Genomic DNA, 21,061 nt, shown 5'->3' on the forward strand with positions numbered 1-21,061 from the left:
GTCAGGAGAACCCTGCCATGTGTGGAGCTTTTTCATTTGTCCTTAGGAAACGTCAACCTGCTTTATTCTGAGAGTCACAGAATCTCAGGCTGGGTGAGCTTGGAGGCACTTCTGGAGGTCACCTTGGGTCATTGTAGAGACAGACACACAACACACACCCACCCACCCACCCACACTTGAGTAGAGACAGCAACGGCTCCTCTTTATTACATTATCTCAAGTTTACGCCCTTAACAAAACGTGCTCTGAAGTCATTAGTTACATCGAAACAGCTCATTATATTCATTGGACAAAGCAATAGCTCATTGTATTTTATTGGTACAAAGCAATTGATGTCAATAATTAATTGGCAAGAGCTTACAACAGATTATTAAGGCACATATGCTCTCCTAAGGCATAACTGTCCCCTAACTGCAAATATCCCTTATGTATCTAATTTATTGGTTTGCATGCTAAAGGCCTTGCTTTCTTCCTTGCTATGGATAAACTTGTATTTTATCAATTTCTTCTTCTGCTAACCCAATTGATGAGCCTGCAGACCAGCTGCTAAGTCCAGCCACACTTCTCCCTTTTTGTATTTGAGCTACAAACACAGCTGTCAAGGGTTTTTGCAGGGCCCTTTGCTAAAATCCAAGCAGGCAGGGGAGACACAAAGCAATAATTACAATCACTAACGAGATTAGCAGTCCAGTCTTCAACAAAGATCCAAGCCACCCCGTGATGGCCCAGCCCTTGAAAAGATCATCTATCCGTCCTTCATTCACGTGTAATTAACTCTCAAGTTTGCAGTGCTTTTGTAGATTGATTCACTGTGATCTGATAAATTCATACAACACATTCCTTCAAAATCCTGACACCCATGACCATGTGCCAATAACAGAAAATCATAGTGGCTCCATTCTGCAAAGTGGCATGTCTAATGCTATCTACATCCATTAATAACCCACTTAAAGCTACAGATGTGTCATTGCTTTGTTTGGCTAGCCAACAACCAAGTCTATGTGTCGAGGTTAAAGTGTGAGCTGCAGCCACTCCAGGTGCCAGAACAGATGCAGAAATAACAGAACCAGGTCCCCAAAAGGCCACAGCATCCTGACACTGAGAAGTAAATGTGTGTCAAAGTGATCATGTTCTTCTTACCTCTTGATCTATCATTGTTCTGTTGGGTGTCAATAAGGTCAATCGCCCCAACCTGCAGGGACCTCCTGTTACTTTACTTGGAATACCAAACCAAGCACGATCACCACAGATTAAAAACACACCCTTTGGCAGCTGCAAAGGCACATGAGAGGCACGTGATGTACAGCATGAGGTAGAGTTACACCATCAGCTTGCATTTCTATATACGTCTAAGGCTGCATTTACATTCGGAGGTAACCCCCTTGTGGTCTTGTCTTTGTCCCTGTAACTAGACATTACACAAGCATCCATTTGCAATGATCCTAGCAATTCTAGTTCTTGTGGCTCAGCTGTAACCTGAGGCAAGAGGGCCTAAATGCTATCCCAGGAGTCTACATTATGTACAGGATTTCTTGATTTACAATTAAAAGCTTGTGAGGGACAAGGCCAGTTGTTAGGAGGAACACCAACAAGACATGTAGAGCATGGCTTTTCAGGATTGGCGATTGCTAAACACAGCGTATCCTGATGTACGGCTTTAGCCAGTGTCACTCACACGTTCCGTTTTGGCTGCGGAGCCATCCATCCTGTTCCTTCCTGTGTGCTCCAAAGAAGGCTTGACACAATGAGCAGGAATCCAGCGTGGTCCGTTTTCTGTGCAAACACAAGTATAACCCTTTCCCCAGGTTATTAAATCTACAGCACCACTCCATTGGCCACTTACCAAATCCCTCTCTGCTATAATTTCTATGTCCCCTGCTTCTCTGTTACCACTGTCCGCCCAGCTGCAGCCAGGGAAACAGGGGAGATAGTATAGCATAGAAAAGAAGAACTTAAAAACGAGGCCCTTTCCCTTAGCTGAGATGCAAGTGCAGCATTATTTCTTGGGGTCCCGTGGAGAAGAGCAGGAGGGAAAGAGCAAGAGCTATCGATAAGCACCCCTTCTTGAAGGCAGGGGGAAGAGGCTGCCTTACATTCACACAACCAATAAGGGGAACTGGGGAGAAAGAGATAAGGGAAAGAAGCTTACAATTCTACATTTTTGGGGGTACATTCTTTGCATCATACCATCCTTTCTAACTGCATTGCAACACCTCACCTGCACCCGAGCAGGCTTTTGCAACTCGGATTTTGAAATCAAAGTAGAGAAATGAGGAAATAAAGGAGGGCAAGAAGTTTTCTCCCTGTAGGATAAAACGTTTAACACATAAACTGCTTTGTGCAGTCGTGCCTGGGGGGTTTCTCCTTGCATTCCCCTTTTTTCTTTTTGAAGCTGATGCTTCAGAGTGCCATAGGCATGTTCAACAATAGCTTGTCCAGCAGAAGAATGAAGAATACCTGTATCATATACAATTCCCCATGCAGCCAAAAAATCTTGTGTTTTCTGAGATATATATAACAAGATCCATTATCAGTTTTTATTTTTGGAGGTACTCCTAGAATTGCAAATGCTCTTTGAAAATGACAAATAACATCCAAAGCTTTTTCTCCTGCATGTGCAGTTGCTACAATAGCAAAGTGAGAAAAGTATCAATAAATAGACATGTACATGCTTTAGTCTCCCAAACTCATCAGTCTGAGTGTCACGATCCGCAAGGTGGGATTCGTGATGTGGTTCTTTCATTCGATCTCAGTGTACAGAAGATTATCAGGGACTTAAACCAAGGACTTAAACAGCAAAACACACTTTATTGAGTGCTCATCAGCACTAACATGCGATAGAGGGAAAAGAGGAGAAAGCAAAGCATAAGAAAAAGAGAGTAAGGGGATTATAGTTACCAACGTCGAAGTCCACTCGGCCGTCCAAAGACGCAGAGTCTTCTGTCTGTTGGGGAGATCTCAAAGGAAGGTAAATTTGGGGTGTGATTTTCTAGTCTTTTACAAAGCGAGGGGCACAGGGCCAAAACCAGAGGAGATTGATGATGAATTCCATTGCGCAGGGGGAAGGTGTAGGGTCCAGAGCAAACCACGTCTTGCAAGCCTTTGCTCACCAGCAGGAACGAGGGCAGTGTACCGTGCAACCACCTGCAAACAATCACTTAGCAAACATCCACCTCAGCTAGGCCCAAACCCCTAAGCCAAGTCCCTTGCGATATTCAGGATCTCAGTCTCTGTCCTTGAGACGGTTGTGAGACAGGTGAGAGAATGTTCGGACCGTCTGTTGTGACGTTGTGACTGTGAGTTGTGTCTGTCTGCCAAAGTTGCAACGCTTGCAACCCTCTGGGCTTGGTCCCATAATACATAGGAACACGTGAACCGTGACTGTCAGGGCATACAACAAATCATTGAACGAGCGTCATTGTTACTAAGACCAAATTGTCGTGGTAATGCTTGAAAACCTTGATGGTCAAATGGATAAGATACCTTGTTGCCTGTGGTGAGGAACCATTAAGGCAACATTGGCAACAATGATCATCAAGAGCATCAGCATTTCCTTCAGTGAAAAACCCCGGGAGAGAAGTGTGACTGTGAATATGCATCACAAAATATGATTCAGTGCGTTGCTGAATTGTATCCCACAATTCCACCAACACATCAAATAAAGGTGGGTGATCAATTTCAGATAAAACAACTTGATCTAATTTTCCAGTCAAATTTGCTACATAGGCAGAATCTGTCACAATATTTACAGCTTGAGGGAACAATTGAAATGCAGTGGCCGTGGCTTTCAGTTCAACAATTTGCAGTGAACCAGTTTGATATTTTACCACAGGTTGCCAATTACCATTGATTTTCAATGCAACTGCAGTTTTTTCTGTTTTTCCAGAGCCATCTGTAAAAACACCGGGTCCATCTACAGGGCTTTCCATACTTAACTGCTTTTGGCCAACTGGTACTTGCTGAAAAAATTTCAGTGAAGAGTGACTTGGTAAATGGTAAGACACCTGCCCTGTAAAAGCAGCCATAGCAGCTTGTAATGTAAGCCTAGCAGCTTGTAAGTTATCACAGCTTGCCAGTAACTGTTGGCACAACAGCACTCAAAGTACCAGTTCTGAAGAGGCAAAACAATTCTTTCAGGATCTTGACCAGTCAATCCAACACATTGTTTAGGACACTTAATAAGTTCAGCAATTAATTCAAAAAGACCAGGGGCAGTTTTTATAGATCAAAAAGGTAAAAATAGCCATTCTAACATATGTAAAGGATCTTCCCACGGATCACTCCATTGCACAAGAATTTCAAAAGAAGTCATTGCTACCAATCAAAACAAATAATCGTACTATTTGTGCCAATAGCTCAATGCGAGAGACAAATTTCTCAAGCAAAGCTTTGACAACCAATTCAGGAACAAAAAGGGCTTCTGGGGTCAACTCACGGGTATCAGTAGTGTTTTCTGACCCCTTTAACATTTCTAAATGTGGTTGCAATTGTGAATTGGTAAGTCCCAAATAAGGTCTTATCCAATTAATTGATTGCCAGGGCTTTCATTTCTTCACGCGGGAACAGGAACGACACAGCACCAATATGATGATTGGATCGTTCATTTATTCTCTAAGTTTGGGTACATTTATACTGTACACAAATCTACACACAAGTATTTCTTCTACAATCGACTGCATGTGTGTTGTTCGTTGTCACTTAATTGTAAAAAGTAAGCAGGGAACAGAAACTAAGTGTAAAACTAAGTCACAGAGGCTTCTCACTCACGCCTGAGAAAGCATGAGAAAGAGTCCAAACAGCCCTTGGTAAAGGACAACAATCTACAGGTGTTGTTTAGGCAAGGGGCGGTGTTCCACTTAACCAGTGATGGTGGGTATGTTGCTTTAATGGCCAAGGAGAGTTTTACCTCTCAGACCTTCTCGAACATGTGTATAAAAGAAGATTAAGAATAATTAACTTTGCTCTCTTGGACAATGCAGCTGAGAGAGTCACGTAGGGCTTCGCCGTTCCTGATATAGCGCGACAGCTGTTCACACACCCTTAGAAGCATTCTTATTGGATAATTACATTTGCGTATATCGGACCGCAACTTGTTCAATTTCTCTATTTCTCATCCTGTTTAGCTCTTTCTTTGTGTTCTCTTGCTGACCACGACTGCCCCTTCCCTGTCTGATAACCCTGCTCTTGTTCTTAAGTGTTCCTCTTTATGGTCAAATTTGTTCTAACACAGCCCAGACTCTTACAGCTCCCACTCTTTTCTTAAAAATTGGAGTAACTAAATGGTGCAACATTTGTTGAAGGCCTTGTAAAAAACAAGGAAGAATCAGCATAAAACTTAGAAATACAAGCAGTAACATTATTGCCCCCTTGATCAAGGTCTGCCACCAACCCTTTAAACCTAACCTAGCAAGCCAGTCGGAAATCTTCAAAGTCTTCACAGCCGCGTCTGTGTGCTGACAACAAAAAATCCATAGCTGCGTGATTTTGCAAGGTAGCATGCCTAATACTATCAACATCAGTTAGCAACTCACTCAACATTTTCAAAATCTAATGAAGCTGTTTTTCTCCCCAACAGGCAAGAGGAGCTATATTTTTTTGCATTTATGGCAGCCGTTCCCCCTGGTAAAAGGAAAGATATTGCAATGATAGTTGCCAATGATGGTGACTGCACATTATCATTCTAAGCCTGTCGTGGTTTTAAAGCACCAGCTAAAAAATCACTAGAAAACTTACTTATTTCTTGCTGTGAGATATGGGTTAGAACAAGAGCAAAACAGGCTTAAAACTTACAAGGAACAAAGAAGGTTTCTTAACCTAACTACAAGAATAAGAAACCAGACTGCAACTTCTAGAACCCTTTTTCTTTACCACACAACCATTGTCTTGTTCACATGACAACACAGAGACAAAACCTTGGTGGTTAAAACAGTCCCAACTTTGCTATAGTCTCTTCATCAGTCTTTGTAGAGAAAAAGAAGCTCTCTTCTGCTGATTTATGGAGTTTTTCAGAAGAAAAACGTTTTCTAATGGTTTTCTATTTTTCTGATGCAAGCCACCCGGAGAACTCTGCCATCAGTTCTCTCCTCCCATTTCACACCACTCTGAGGTGTGCTATGGGCTAATGAGTCAAGAGGGGGTGTCATTTCAAGGATGAGTTATTCAAAGGCAAAAGTTCTCTTCATCTGTCTCTGAAAGCATTTCTGGAACCAGAAGTTTTCTCTTTGCCTCTTAAAGGCTGCAAATTTTTAACAACTCTCACTTCTCCATTTCTGTTCCAGCATCACATAAGATCACAACTACTTCACTATTTGCTTAAATCCACACTTTGAAATATTCTATTCCCCCCGCAAATACTCTTTCATGAATTAAAGGAGTTTTTTCAGAACACTTATTGTCCATCTCTATAGTTTTAGCAAAAGAATATTTCAGCTTATTAAAACATCTCCTTATTTCTCTCTCCCGTCTGAAGCTTAATTCCTTTTTTCACTGTCTTTGATAGTTTATGTTGCCTCTTTACCTGTTGATCACACTCTCTCTTCCCCTCTCTCTGGGGAAAAAAAAAAAATATTAACCAGCAAGTCTCATCTGGGTAGTGAAAGGGTTCAAATCTTGCCCAGGCCTTGTAGACGGTCTTGTGATCTCTGCCGGAGCGGCGGCTGGAGCTGTCTGCGATGGAAGATTTTTCATGGCTGCTCTGGAGAGTGTGGCCACTGTCTCAGAGTGCTGCAGGTCAATGGCTTTCTTCTCTTTACTTGGCAGTCTCTGGTGAAACTCAGCAGTGGCAGAAACTGCAGCCAAGCCAGGGACCGGCCTGACCCAGCAGGCCTGCTGTACAAGGCCCAGCGAGCCCTCCGAGAAGGGGTTCCTGACGCTTCACACTCTCCGTCATCCCCGGGAAGCGCAGAACTCTGGCCAGCCCTGCTCCCCCCTGCGGCCTTGTCCGGCCTGGGTCGGGGGAGGAGGAGGCTGAACTGAAACCCTGTTACTTCTTCAAAAGCCGGAAACCAAAGAGAACCAGAAATTCTCGGGCTTAGATCTTAAGGTGGTGTTCACAGGTTGATCTCACTTTTCAATGGTGAAAACTACTGTCAGCTGTCAGAAATGGCCAGTTATTGGCCAGGAGAAAAACTCCCATCAGCCTCCAGCAGCCTGATCTTCCTTAGGTGTTTCCCTTTGTTTTCTTAAATGCTAATCCCTCACGGCTGGGTACACTGGACTTTACATTCTCTCCCAACTGCCTACTTTTCTGTGCCCTCCTCTCTCATTCTACTTCCTTTGTCTTCAGGTCTTCAACCCCTCCCCTCTCCCAGCCCACAACAGCACCAAACAAACCAAGCAGAACATATCCAAACCACAAATGGCAACACACAGAACCAGCAAGTTTCATTCTGTTATAAATGCATACTATGCTATTGGCTTTTCACAAGTATTAAGATGAACGGTGCATGTATAATGTTAGAATAGCTTTTGCGATGTCTTTTTCTCACTCTCCTGCTGTTAACTAGAACTGAGGCGTAGGTCAGAAGAATTTTAGACGTTAGGTTTAAGTCCTGTCAGAACGGGCAGGATAACCTCCAGTGAACAGATGAGGGGGCCCAGGCTGCTCTCAGCACTTACTGCCTGTGGAAGAACGAGCCATGGCCCAAAGTCAAAGACGATAAGAGAGAAATTAAATGCACAAAGTCAAGGAACACGCATGCTCTAGAAAGGTGGACCCAAAGAGTGGCCATGCAAAACATTTCCTAGAAAAGTCTGAATATGCATATAGTCCATACTGTACAAATGGTATATAAAGGGTGTTTCCAAAGCACCAGGTGTGCTCTTGGCAGAGAGCCAAGGCATCCAGCCCTTACTCTTTGCTTTATTTTCTGTCTCTTATTGTCTTTATTAAACCTTTTAAAATGTTACAGGAGAGTGAACCTCGTTTTTCATAATTCTTTCACCTAATAACCTTTTGGCTTCAGCAAAAAATATCACCTCATCTCTCACAATCCTATAAAGTCTTTGTTCTTCTTCCCAAAGTTCAGCAGTTTAGCATGAGCTTGGCTGAGGAGCAGCCCATGTCCATTAGTAAAGCTCACTGAAAAATATCAATTGATTTAGCCAGTTGTAATGATCATGGGTCATGTGTTTTACAGAGGGCGCATAATAAGAGGGACATGGATAGGTGGATCAGGATGTCTCGAGCACCTTCCAAGTACCCCAGCCAACAGGGAAAAAGAATGAGAAGAAAAGAAGGCCACTTGCTCCAACTGATTCAGAGAGATCCCATTGGAGACACGCCTAATGGACTCTTTCCCTTTGTTCGAATCACAGGACTTCTACAGGACTCCTCTGTCTCCTTTGTGGTCAGGAAGCTCTAGCGACATGACTTGTATGCTCTGGGCGCTGGGGGTAGCGGAGCTCCTCTACCTGGGGAGCGGGGAGAAGAAACCAGTACAAACCAGCCCAGACTGGGGCAGCTGGGGAAAATTCAGAGTCACAAGGAGCCACTGGGAGCGAGGCAGGGGAGGGGCGGCAGTGACTGGCGAGGGGAGGCCGGGGAGAAGTTCCCGCCTCAGCCGAAGCCCCTCAGTGATTGACAATGGGGGGGGGCGGCTCCCGCCCAAACCGCGGGCCGGGAAAAGTGCCCTCAGGGATTGGCTGGGCGGGACGGGGGCGGGGCTGAGGGTTCCCGCCTCTGCCAAACTGCCCTCAGTCATTGGCTGGCTGGGAAAAGCCTCAAAACCTCCTCCAAATTTCAACAAAGCTGACAAAAATGGAATAAATTCCAATAAGTATGAAATATTTCAGGCTATCTTTTCATTACATTTAAACAGTGGAAGGTTGAAAAGGCAGCTTGTGCACTAAAACCTGGCAAAAACAAGAAAATGGGAGAACTCGTCCTGAGTGGCAGCAGGGAATGACAGACTGATCTGGCCATTGGTGCTGCAAGAGAGGGCAGTGGGGCTCTCGGGGATGCTGCCATGGAAAGTCTACACAGGAGTGTTGGAAAACCACTCCTGTTGCCCCAAGCCAAGGGAATGAAATGCTGAAGGTGTTTGCTGTCTCCTTCCTTCCTGATGCAGAGCGCATCCTCATGGCACTGCCTAAATCCTGCTTAGCATTGACTTGAAATCTTGGCTGCAGTTCTGGCAGCTCGTGCCCAAAGGAACACAGGAGTGGAGCTGCCAGAGGTCGGGGACGGGCAGAAAGGAAGCTGGGATGGGCTGAGCGAGCTGGGAAAGAGGCAGCGTCACGGGGGGCCCAGCCAAGGTCTGCAGCAGCCCGAGAGGCAGAGAGAGAGGGGGGGCAGCACGTGCCTGCCCCTGCAGCAGGAGTCCAGATCTGGTATGAGAAGCAAACCAAGAGAGGCAATGGGTGAGTCTTCTTCTCCCTGTTTTGGCAGCATGAACGGGAATTGTACCAACAGAAGCTGAGGGATCTGGAAAAGAAGATGGAAACGGCTGCATCTGACACGCAGAGTCGGAAGAAGATAACCCAGGAATTGGAAGCAGAGAGGGAAGACATGCAAGAAGAGTTGGACCATGGGACTGCTGCTGCCTTGAAGAAGAGAGGAAGAGAAGAAATCAAAGGGACAGAGGATGGACAACTCCTGAGCGCTGCACTGAGGAAGAGCGAAATGGCCAAAGGGACTCTGAAGAAAAACTTTGTAATCCTGCAGAGAAAATCTCCTGACAACTGCATGGGCCAGTCTCATCTCCAGGTAGGCAGAGACACTGACCTTCAGTCCACTCCAATGTCCCTGAAGGATTCCAGTGATATTTCCCATAAAGAAGTGGGACTCTATATCCCTGTGAGTCCAGGCCTGCTTGGCCAAAGCAGCCCAAGCTGCGGCAGGCAGCCTTGTCTGTCTGCCTGGCCCCAGCCAGAGACCATTGACTGGCAGATTGTTTCCTGGCATGCCCAGAATGACTGCTACAGCTCTGGAGTTTGCTGTTCAGATCAGCTGCAGGCCAAATGCTGGGCATGGGGAGCTGCTTCTCCTGTGCCCACACAAGATCATGGCAATACGTGGGGATTTGGATTTGGTGTGGGAACGAATGGAGCAGGTGAGCAGGGCGATGGACTAAACCCAGCAGAGTTTTGTACCAAGAGATCTGAGCAGCAGCAGCTGCTCTGCTGGTGCCTCGAGGATGCTTGCCAAGATGGAGATTTCTGAGGGACAGCTCTTGTGGTGTTTGAAATAAGGCAATCATCTCCCCTCTGAATCCCCAGCAGGCTGTTGGAGCACAAGAAGAGCAGCTGTTACGTGTCTCACAGACCATGCTGGAACCAAATCAGCCGGTTGCATCAGCTCAGGAAAAGACAGAGACTCCTGAACTAACCACTGAGCCCAGGAGAACTTTTGAGCAGGTAAAATGGGCTTTCTGTGCCTCCACGGAGCCTCAGGCTCCTCTGGAGCACAGCACGTTTGCCCAGGCAATGCTTTGCAGTGCCCTGCTTGTTTCCTTGCCTCTCCCTTTCCCTGCTGTGGGCACAGCCTTTTGTTCCGTCTCTTGCGGCAGCCCATGGCTTTCTCAAAGGCGCCTTCACTGCACTGTCTCCCTCCCTGGCCCTGTGTCCCTGGACACACCCTGGCCTCTCTTGTGCAGCCCCCAGCGAGAACTTTTTGCCCCCAGTGTTGTCTGGTGCAATTCAGGATCTCAGAGCAGAGATCTTGCATTGATGTCCAGAGGTTCTTTTGCCCCATGTTTGCTGACGGATTTCTGTGGCCCTTTCTCTCATCCAATGTGCAGGTGGAACCTGAGGGGAGAGGAATCAAAATTTTTAGGAGAGTGTTCCCACCACACTCTCTTAGGTCGCGTGTCCCCAAGTCTGACCAGCAAAATACCTTGACTTCTCAAAGAGAAGAGTTCTCCAGCAGCTCAGGGGAGCAGCAGTAGCCCTCCTGCTGATGCACAGCCTGTGGAGCAAGGGGTCAGTGGCCCAAATGTGTCCTTTGGAAATGAGAGTTGGGTTCCTCACTGCTGTTGGAACTCGCTCTGCTAGACCTGTGGGGGCTGAGGGATGTACTGGGAAGGGTTTGGCAGCCTTGGAATGGACTTGTTGATCATCTGAGCTCTGTTCAGGGCCAGTCTGGGAGCCTGTTCCTTTCCCCTTCCCCGAGGGCAGAGTGTTGGTGAGGGCTGCAGTTGGAGGCTGTGTCTGCCCTGACAGCCGGTACCGTGGGGCTGTGGATGCTGCTGCCAGCGTGGGCTTGTCTGAGCCGGGCCTTGTGCCTCTTTCAGGTGTCCCTGCTGCAGTCACAGCTGGCCCGAGACCGACAGCACCACCTGGAGAGCTGTGCAGGGAGCAGGCACGAGACACTCCCGTCGAGTCACAGGGAGCAGAAGGGATCTCCTTGCTTCCTAAACTTCTCAGAGAGGAGCCAGGATGCAGCTGGATGTAGAATTAGCCTTAGAATTTGTCAGTAGTTTATGTTTAAAGGATAGTTATAGGTGTAAGTGAACTTTATACAACAGTGTTCCATAGGATGTAGGATGTATTTATAGACAAATAAAGAGGTTGTTATGATCACGATTAAACTAAAAGATCTTTATCAGAATTACTTACTACCCAGTACAGGGTATATAATTATATATACCTTCCAAAGATAGATAGATATAGATATATAGATATATAGATATATAGATAGATAGATAGATAGATAGATAGATAGATAGATAGATAGATAGCTATATATAAAACTTCCAGTATAGTGCATTGTATTTGAAGGAGCTTTGAAGCAATTCTATTCAAGCCCGGAAAACCAATTCTGAATTAGAGATTGATCACCCAGACCAATGATCGTGGGCAAAGATTTCTCTCAGCCTCAAGGAGTGACACTGAGGGACATGATCACTCCAGGGAGGAATCTGCAGAAGGGAGACATGTGCCATAATCCACTTTGGTGAGGTCAGGAGAACCCTGCCATGTGTGGAGCTTTTTCATTTGTCCTTAGGAAACGTCAACCTGCTTTATTCTGAGAGTCACAGAATCTCAGGCTGGGTGAGCTTGGAGGCACTTCTGGAGGTCACCTTGGGTCATTGTAGAGACAGACACACAACACACACCCACCCACCCACCCACACTTGAGTAGAGACAGCAACGGCTCCTCTTTATTACATTATCTCAAGTTTACGCCCTTAACAAAACGTGCTCTGAAGTCATTAGTTACATCGAAACAGCTCATTATATTCATTGGACAAAGCAATAGCTCATTGTATTTTATTGGTACAAAGCAATTGATGTCAATAATTAATTGGCAAGAGCTTACAACAGATTATTAAGGCACATATGCTCTCCTAAGGCATAACTGTCCCCTAACTGCAAATATCCCTTATGTATCTAATTTATTGGTTTGCATGCTAAAGGCCTTGCTTTCTTCCTTGCTATGGATAAACTTGTATTTTATCAATTTCTTCTTCTGCTAACCCAATTGATGAGCCTGCAGACCAGCTGCTAAGTCCAGCCACACTTCTCCCTTTTTGTATTTGAGCTACAAACACAGCTGTCAAGGGTTTTTGCAGGGCCCTTTGCTAAAATCCAAGCAGGCAGGGGAGACACAAAGCAATAATTACAATCACTAACGAGATTAGCAGTCCAGTCTTCAACAAAGATCCAAGCCACCCCGTGATGGCCCAGCCCTTGAAAAGATCATCTATCCGTCCTTCATTCACGTGTAATTAACTCTCAAGTTTGCAGTGCTTTTGTAGATTGATTCACTGTGATCTGATAAATTCATACAACACATTCCTTCAAAATCCTGACACCCATGACCATGTGCCAATAACAGAAAATCATAGTGGCTCCATTCTGCAAAGTGGCATGTCTAATGCTATCTACATCCATTAATAACCCACTTAAAGCTACAGATGTGTCATTGCTTTGTTTGGCTAGCCAACAACCAAGTCTATGTGTCGAGGTTAAAGTGTGAGCTGCAGCCACTCCAGGTGCCAGAACAGATGCAGAAATAACAGAACCAGGTCCCCAAAAGGCCACAGCATCCTGACACTGAGAAGTAAATGTGTGTCAAAGTGATCATGTTCTTCTTACCTCTTGATCTATCATTGTTCCGTTGGGTGTCAATAAGGTCAATCGCCCCAACCTGCAGGGACCTCCTGTTACTTTACTTGGAATACCAAACCAAGCACGATCACCACAGATTAAAAACACACCCTTTGGCAGCTGCAAAGGCACATGAGAGGCACGTGATGTACAGCATGAGGTAGAGTTACACCATCAGCTTGCATTTCTATATACGTCTAAGGCTGCATTTACATTCGGAGATAACCCCCTTGTGGTCTTGTCTTTGTCCCTGTAACTAGACATTACACAAGCATCCATTTGCAATGATCCTAGCAATTCTAGTTCTTGTGGCTCAGCTGTAACCTGAGGCAAGAGGGCCTAAATGCTATCCCGGGAGTCTACATTATGTACAGGATTTCTTGATTTACAATTAAAAGCTTGTGAGGGACAAGGCCAGTTGTTAGGAGGAACACCAACAAGACATGTAGAGCATGGCTTTTCAGGATTGGCGATTGCTAAACACAGCGTATCCTGATGTACGGCTTTAGCCAGTGTCACTCACACGTTCCGTTTTGGCTGCGGAGCCATCCATCCTGTTCCTTCCTGTGTGCTCCAAAGAAGGCTTGACACAATGAGCAGGAATCCAGCGTGGTCCGTTTTCTGTGCAAACACAAGTATAACCCTTTCCCCAGGTTATTAAATCTACAGCACCACTCCATTGGCCACTTACCAAATCCCTCTCTGCTATAATTTCTATGTCCCCTGCTTCTCTGTTACCACTGTCCGCCCAGCTGCAGCCAGGGAAACAGGGGAGATAGTATAGCATAGAAAAGAAGAACTTAAAAACGAGGCCCTTTCCCTTAGCTGAGATGCAAGTGCAGCATTATTTCTTGGGGTCCCGTGGAGAAGAGCAGGAGGGAAAGAGCAAGAGCTATCGATAAGCACCCCTTCTTGAAGGCAGGGGGAAGAGGCTGCCTTACATTCACACAACCAATAAGGGGAACTGGGGAGAAAGAGATAAGGGAAAGAAGCTTACAATTCTACATTTTTGGGGGTACATTCTTTGCATCATACCATCCTTTCTAACTGCATTGCAACACCTCACCTGCACCCGAGCAGGCTTTTGCAACTCGGATTTTGAAATCAAAGTAGAGAAATGAGGAAATAAAGGAGGGCAAGAAGTTTTCTCCCTGTAGGATAAAACGTTTAACACATAAACTGCTTTGTGCAGTCGTGCCTGGGGGGTTTCTCCTTGCATTCCCCTTTTTTCTTTTTGAAGCTGATGCTTCAGAGTGCCATAGGCATGTTCAACAATAGCTTGTCCAGCAGAAGAATGAAGAATACCTGTATCATATACAATTCCCCATGCAGCCAAAAAATCTTGTGTTTTCTGAGATATATATAACAAGATCCATTATCAGTTTTTATTTTTGGAGGTACTCCTAGAATTGCAAATGCTCTTTGAAAATGACAAATAACATCCAAAGCTTTTTCTCCTGCATGTGCAGTTGCTACAATAGCAAAGTGAGAAAAGTATCAATAAATAGACATGTACATGCTTTAGTCTCCCAAACTCATCAGTCTGAGTGTCACGATCCGCAAGGTGGGATTCGTGATGTGGTTCTTTCATTCGATCTCAGTGTACAGAAGATTATCAGGGACTTAAACCAAGGACTTAAACAGCAAAACACACTTTATTGAGTGCTCATCAGCACTAACATGCGATAGAGGGAAAAGAGGAGAAAGCAAAGCATAAGAAAAAGAGAGTAAGGGGATTATAGTTACCAACGTCGAAGTCCACTCGGCCGTCCAAAGACGCAGAGTCTTCTGTCTGTTGGGGAGATCTCAAAGGAAGGTAAATTTGGGGTGTGATTTTCTAGTCTTTTACAAAGCGAGGGGCACAGGGCCAAAACCAGAGGAGATTGATGATGAATTCCATTGCGCAGGGGGAAGGTGTAGGGTCCAGAGCAAACCACGTCTTGCAAGCCTTTGCTCACCAGCAGGAACGAGGGCAGTGTACCGTGCAACCACCTGCAAACAATCACTTAGCAAACATCCACCTCAGCTAGGCCCAAACCCCTAAGCCAAGTCCCTTGCGATATTCAGGATCTCAGTCTCTGTCCTTGAGACGGTTGTGAGACAGGTGAGAGAATGTTCGGACCGTCTGTTGTGACGTTGTGACTGTGAGTTGTGTCTGTCTGCCAAAGTTGCAACGCTTGCAACCCTCTGGGCTTGGTCCCATAATACATAGGAACACGTGAACCGTGACTGTCAGGGCATACAACAAATCATTGAACGAGCGTCATTGTTACTAAGACCAAATTGTCGTGGTAATGCTTGAAAACCTTGATGGTCAAATGGATAAGATACCTTGTTGCCTGTGGTGAGGAACCATTAAGGCAACATTGGCAACAATGATCATCAAGAGCATCAGCATTTCCTTCAGTGAAAAACCCCGGGAGAGAAGTGTGACTGTGAATATGCATCACAAAATATGATTCAGTGCGTTGCTGAATTGTATCCCACAATTCCACCAACACATCAAATAAAGGTGGGTGATCAATTTCAGATAAAACAACTTGATCTAATTTTCCAGTCAAATTTGCTACATAGGCAGAATCTGTCACAATATTTACAGCTTGAGGGAACAATTGAAATGCAGTGGCCGTGGCTTTCAGTTCAACAATTTGCAGTGAACCAGTTTGATATTTTACCACAGGTTGCCAATTACCATTGATTTTCAATGCAACTGCAGTTTTTTCTGTTTTTCCAGAGCCATCTGTAAAAACACCGGGTCCATCTACAGGGCTTTCCATACTTAACTGCTTTTGGCCAACTGGTACTTGCTGAAAAAATTTCAGTGAAGAGTGACTTGGTAAATGGTAAGACACCTGCCCTGTAAAAGCAGCCATAGCAGCTTGTAATGTAAGCCTAGCAGCTTGTAAGTTATCACAGCTTGCCAGTAACTGTTGGCACAACACCACTCAAAGTACCAGTTCTGAAGAGGCAAAACAATTCTTTCAGGATCTTGACCAGTCAATCCAACACATTGTTTAGGACACTTAATAAGTTCAGCAATTAATTCAAAAAGACCAGGGGCAGTTTTTATAGATCAAAAAGGTAAAAATAGCCATTCTAACATATGTAAAGGATCTTCCCACGGATCACTCCATTGCACAAGAATTTCAAAAGAAGTCATTGCTACCAATCAAAACAAATAATCGTACTATTTGTGCCAATAGCTCAATGCGAGAGACAAATTTCTCAAGCAAAGCTTTGACAACCAATTCAGGAACAAAAAGGGCTTCTGGGGTCAACTCACGGGTATCAGTAGTGTTTTCTGACCCCTTTAACATTTCTAAATGTGGTTGCAATTGTGAATTGGTAAGTCCCAAATAAGGTCTTATCCAATTAATTGATTGCCAGGGCTTTCATTTCTTCACGCGGGAACAGGAACGACACAGCACCAATATGATGATTGGATCGTTCATTTATTCTCTAAGTTTGGGTACATTTATACTGTACACAAATCTACACACAAGTATTTCTTCTACAATCGACTGCATGTGTGTTGTTCGTTGTCACTTAATTGTAAAAAGTAAGCAGGGAACAGAAACTAAGTGTAAAACTAAGTCACAGAGGCTTCTCACTCACGCCTGAGAAAGCATGAGAAAGAGTCCAAACAGCCCTTGGTAAAGGACAACAATCTACAGGTGTTGTTTAGGCAAGGGGCGGTGTTCCACTTAACCAGTGATGGTGGGTATGTTGCTTTAATGGCCAAGGAGAGTTTTACCTCTCAGACCTTCTCGAACATGTGTATAAAAGAAGATTAAGAATAATTAACTTTGCTCTCTTGGACAATGCAGCTGAGAGAGTCACGTAGCGCTTCGCCGTTCCTGATATAGCGCGACAGCTGTTCACACACCCTTAGAAGCATTCTTATTGGATAATTACATTTGCGTATATCGGACCGCAACTTGTTCAATTTCTCTATTTCTCATCCTGTTTAGCTCTTTCTTTGTGTTCTCTTGCTGACCACGACTGCCCCTTCCCTGTCTGATAACCCTGCTCTTGTTCTTAAGTGTTCCTCTTTATGGTCAAATTTGTTCTAACACAGCCCAGACTCTTACAGCTCCCACTCTTTTCTTAAAAATTGGAGTAACTAAATGGTGCAACATTTGTTGAAGGCCTTGTAAAAAACAAGGAAGAATCAGCATAAAACTTAGAAATACAAGCAGTAACATTATTGCCCCCTTGATCAAGGTCTGCCACCAACCCTTTAAACCTAACCTAGCAAGCCAGTCGGAAATCTTCAAAGTCTTCACAGCCGCGTCTGTGTGCTGACAACAAAAAATCCATAGCTGCGTGATTTTGCAAGGTAGCATGCCTAATACTATCAACATCAGTTAGCAACTCACTCAACATTTTCAAAATCTAATGAAGCTGTTTTTCTCCCCAACAGGCAAGAGGAGCTATATTTTTTTGCATTTATGGCAGCCGTTCCCCCTGGTAAAAGGAAAGATATTGCAATGATAGTTGCCAATGATGGTGACTGCACATTATCATTCTAAGCCTGTCGTGGTTTTAAAGCACCAGCTAAAAAATCACTAGAAAACTTACTTATTTCTTGCTGTGAGATATGGGTTAGAACAAGAGCAAAACAGGCTTAAAACTTACAAGGAACAAAGAAGGTTTCTTAACCTAACTACAAGAATAAGAAACCAGACTGCAACTTCTAGAACCCTTTTTCTTTACCACACAACCATTGTCTTGTTCACATGACAACACAGAGACAAAACCTTGGTGGTTAAAACAGTCCCAACTTTGCTATAGTCTCTTCATCAGTCTTTGTAGAGAAAAAGAAGCTCTCTTCTGCTGATTTATGGAGTTTTTCAGAAGAAAAACGTTTTCTAATGGTTTTCTATTTTTCTGATGCAAGCCACCCGGAGAACTCTGCCATCAGTTCTCTCCTCCCATTTCACACCACTCTGAGGTGTGCTATGGGCTAATGAGTCAAGAGGGGGTGTCATTTCAAGGATGAGTTATTCAAAGGCAAAAGTTCTCTTCATCTGTCTCTGAAAGCATTTCTGGAACCAGAAGTTTTCTCTTTGCCTCTTAAAGGCTGCAAATTTTTAACAACTCTCACTTCTCCATTTCTGTTCCAGCATCACATAAGATCACAACTACTTCACTATTTGCTTAAATCCACACTTTGAAATATTCTATTCCCCCCGCAAATACTCTTTCATGAATTAAAGGAGTTTTTTCAGAACACTTATTGTCCATCTCTATAGTTTTAGCAAAAGAATATTTCAGCTTATTAAAACATCTCCTTATTTCTCTCTCCCGTCTGAAGCTTAATTCCTTTTTTCACTGTCTTTGATAGTTTATGTTGCCTCTTTACCTGTTGATCACACTCTCTCTTCCCCTCTCTCTGGGGAAAAAAAAAAAATATTAACCAGCAAGTCTCATCTGGGTAGTGAAAGGGTTCAAATCTTGCCCAGGCCTTGTAGACGGTCTTGTGATCTCTGCCGGAGCGGCGGCTGGAGCTGTCTGCGATGGAAGATTTTTCATGGCTGCTCTGGAGAGTGTGGCCACTGTCTCAGAGTGCTGCAGGTCAATGGCTTTCTTCTCTTTACTTGGCAGTCTCTGGTGAAACTCAGCAGTGGCAGAAACTGCAGCCAAGCCAGGGACCGGCCTGACCCAGCAGGCCTGCTGTACAAGGCCCAGCGAGCCCTCCGAGAAGGGGTTCCTGACGCTTCACACTCTCCGTCATCCCCGGGAAGCGCAGAACTCTGGCCAGCCCTGCTCCCCCCTGCGGCCTTGTCCGGCCTGGGTCGGGGGAGGAGGAGGCTGAACTGAAACCCTGTTACTTCTTCAAAAGCCGGAAACCAAAGAGAACCAGAAATTCTCGGGCTTAGATCTTAAGGTGGTGTTCACAGGTTGATCTCACTTTTCAATGGTGAAAACTACTGTCAGCTGTCAGAAATGGCCAGTTATTGGCCAGGAGAAAAACTCCCATCAGCCTCCAGCAGCCTGATCTTCCTTAGGTGTTTCCCTTTGTTTTCTTAAATGCTAATCCCTCACGGCTGGGTACACTGGACTTTACATTCTCTCCCAACTGCCTACTTTTCTGTGCCCTCCTCTCTCATTCTACTTCCTTTGTCTTCAGGTCTTCAACCCCTCCCCTCTCCCAGCCCACAACAGCACCAAACAAACCAAGCAGAACATATCCAAACCACAAATGGCAACACACAGAACCAGCAAGTTTCATTCTGTTATAAATGCATACTATGCTATTGGCTTTTCACAAGTATTAAGATGAACGGTGCATGTATAATGTTAGAATAGCTTTTGCGATGTCTTTTTCTCACTCTCCTGCTGTTAACTAGAACTGAGGCGTAGGTCAGAAGAATTTTAGACGTTAGGTTTAAGTCCTGTCAGAACGGGCAGGATAACCTCCAGTGAACAGATGAGGGGGCCCAGGCTGCTCTCAGCACTTACTGCCTGTGGAAGAACGAGCCATGGCCCAAAGTCAAAGACGATAAGAGAGAAATTAAATGCACAAAGTCAAGGAACACGCATGCTCTAGAAAGGTGGACCCAAAGAGTGGCCATGCAAAACATTTCCTAGAAAAGTCTGAATATGCATATAGTCCATACTGTACAAATGGTATATAAAGGGTGTTTCCAAAGCACCAGGTGTGCTCTTGGCAGAGAGCCAAGGCATCCAGCCCTTACTCTTTGCTTTATTTTCTGTCTCTTATTGTCTTTATTAAACCTTTTAAAATGTTACAGGAGAGTGAACCTCGTTTTTCATAATTCTTTCACCTAATAACCTTTTGGCTTCAGCAAAAAATATCACCTCATCTCTCACAATCCTATAAAGTCTTTGTTCTTCTTCCCAAAGTTCAGCAGTTTAGCATGAGCTTGGCTGAGGAGCAGCCCATGTCCATTAGTAAAGCTCACTGAAAAATATCAATTGATTTAGCCAGTTGTAATGATCATGGGTCATGTGTTTTACAGAGGGCGCATAATAAGAGGGACATGGATAGGTGGATCAGGATGTCTCGAGCACCTTCCAAGTACCCCAGCCAACAGGGAAAAAGAATGAGAAGAAAAGAAGGCCACTTGCTCCAACTGATTCAGAGAGATCCCATTGGAGACACGCCTAATGGACTCTTTCCCTTTGTTCGAATCACAGGACTTCTACAGGACTCCTCTGTCTCCTTTGTGGTCAGGAAGCTCTAGCGACATGACTTGTATGCTCTGGGCGCTGGGGGTAGCGGAGCTCCTCTACCTGGGGAGCGGGGAGAAGAAACCAGTACAAACCAGCCCAGACTGGGGCAGCTGGGGAAAATTCAGAGTCACAAGGAGCCACTGGGAGCGAGGCAGGGGAGGGGCGGCAGTGACCGGCGAGGGGAGGCCAGGGAGAAGTTCCCGCCTCAGCCGAAGCCCCTCAGTGATTGACAATGGGGGGGGGGGCGGCTCCCGCCCAAACCGCGGGCCGGGAAAAGTGCCCTCAGGGATTGGCTGGGCGGGACGGGGGCGGGGCTGAGGGTTCCCGCCTCTGCCAAACTGCCCTCAGTCATTGGCTGGCTGGGAAAAGCCTCAAAACCTCCTCCAAATTTCAACAAAGCTGACAAAAATGGAATAAATTCCAATAAGTATGAAATATTTCAGGCTATCTTTTCATTACATTTAAACAGTGGAAGGTTGAAAAGGCAGCTTGTGCACTAAAACCTGGCAAAAACAAGAAAATGGGAGAACTCGTCCTGAGTGGCAGCAGGGAATGACAGACTGATCTGGCCATTGGTGCTGCAAGAGAGGGCAGTGGGGCTCTCGGGGATGCTGCCATGGAAAGTCTACACAGGAGTGTTGGAAAACCACTCCTGTTGCCCCAAGGCCTTGGAATGAAATGCTGAAGGTGTTTGCTGTCTCCTTCCTTCCTGATGCAGAGCGCATCCTCATGGCACTGCCTAAATCCTGCTTTGCATTGACTTGAAATCCTGGCTGCAGTTCTGGCAGCTCGTGCCCAAAGGAACACAGGA

General features: G+C 45.1%; 2 protein-coding genes and 2 pseudogenes across 5 annotated transcripts in view; 2 read left to right on the top strand and 2 right to left on the bottom strand.

Moving 5' to 3' along the window:
* The window catches only part of LOC111922519 (uncharacterized), a 42,091-nt gene extending 30,557 nt beyond the window's left edge, over positions 1-11,534 (top strand). For all 4 annotated transcript variants that reach the window (XR_015277124.1, XR_015277126.1, XR_015277125.1 and 1 more), the window contains one exon: positions 11,466-11,534. The gene's annotated coding sequence lies outside the window, so the exon portion shown is untranslated. The remainder of the gene's footprint in view (positions 1-11,465) is intronic.
* On the bottom strand, positions 549-1,800 carry LOC147650207 (uncharacterized; annotated as a pseudogene).
* LOC147650208 (uncharacterized) lies at positions 3,334-11,534 on the top strand. Its single transcript, XM_086853450.1, has 7 exons — positions 3,334-3,664; positions 3,887-3,995; positions 8,139-8,348; positions 9,389-9,706; positions 10,219-10,356; positions 10,740-10,920; positions 11,232-11,534. Exons 2-6 carry the CDS (start codon positions 3,993-3,995, stop codon positions 10,884-10,886), a joined length of 816 nt encoding a protein of 271 aa, XP_086709576.1. The 5' UTR covers positions 3,334-3,664; positions 3,887-3,992; the 3' UTR covers positions 10,887-10,920; positions 11,232-11,534.
* A 912-nt stretch (positions 11,535-12,446) lies between these two features.
* Positions 12,447-13,698, bottom strand: LOC147650209 (uncharacterized; annotated as a pseudogene).
* Between the last annotated feature and the right edge of the window lie 7,363 nt (positions 13,699-21,061).

The sequence above is a fragment of the Cyanistes caeruleus genome, chromosome 16 (genome assembly GCF_971803275.1).
Source record: "Cyanistes caeruleus chromosome 16, bCyaCae1.hap1.1, whole genome shotgun sequence".
NCBI classification, from domain to species: domain Eukaryota; kingdom Metazoa; phylum Chordata; class Aves; order Passeriformes; family Paridae; genus Cyanistes; species Cyanistes caeruleus.

What these genes read in the sequence shown, in the direction of transcription:
- LOC147650208 (XM_086853450.1), top strand. An exon ending in ACTCCTCTGTCTCCTTTGTG is followed by an intron (nt 8,349 to 9,388) that starts GTCAGGAAGCTC and finishes CTGTTTTGGCAG; the next exon opens with CATGAACGGGAATTGTACCA. An exon ending in CCAGGAGAACTTTTGAGCAG is followed by an intron (nt 10,357 to 10,739) that starts GTAAAATGGGCT and finishes TCCAATGTGCAG; the next exon opens with GTGGAACCTGAGGGGAGAGG.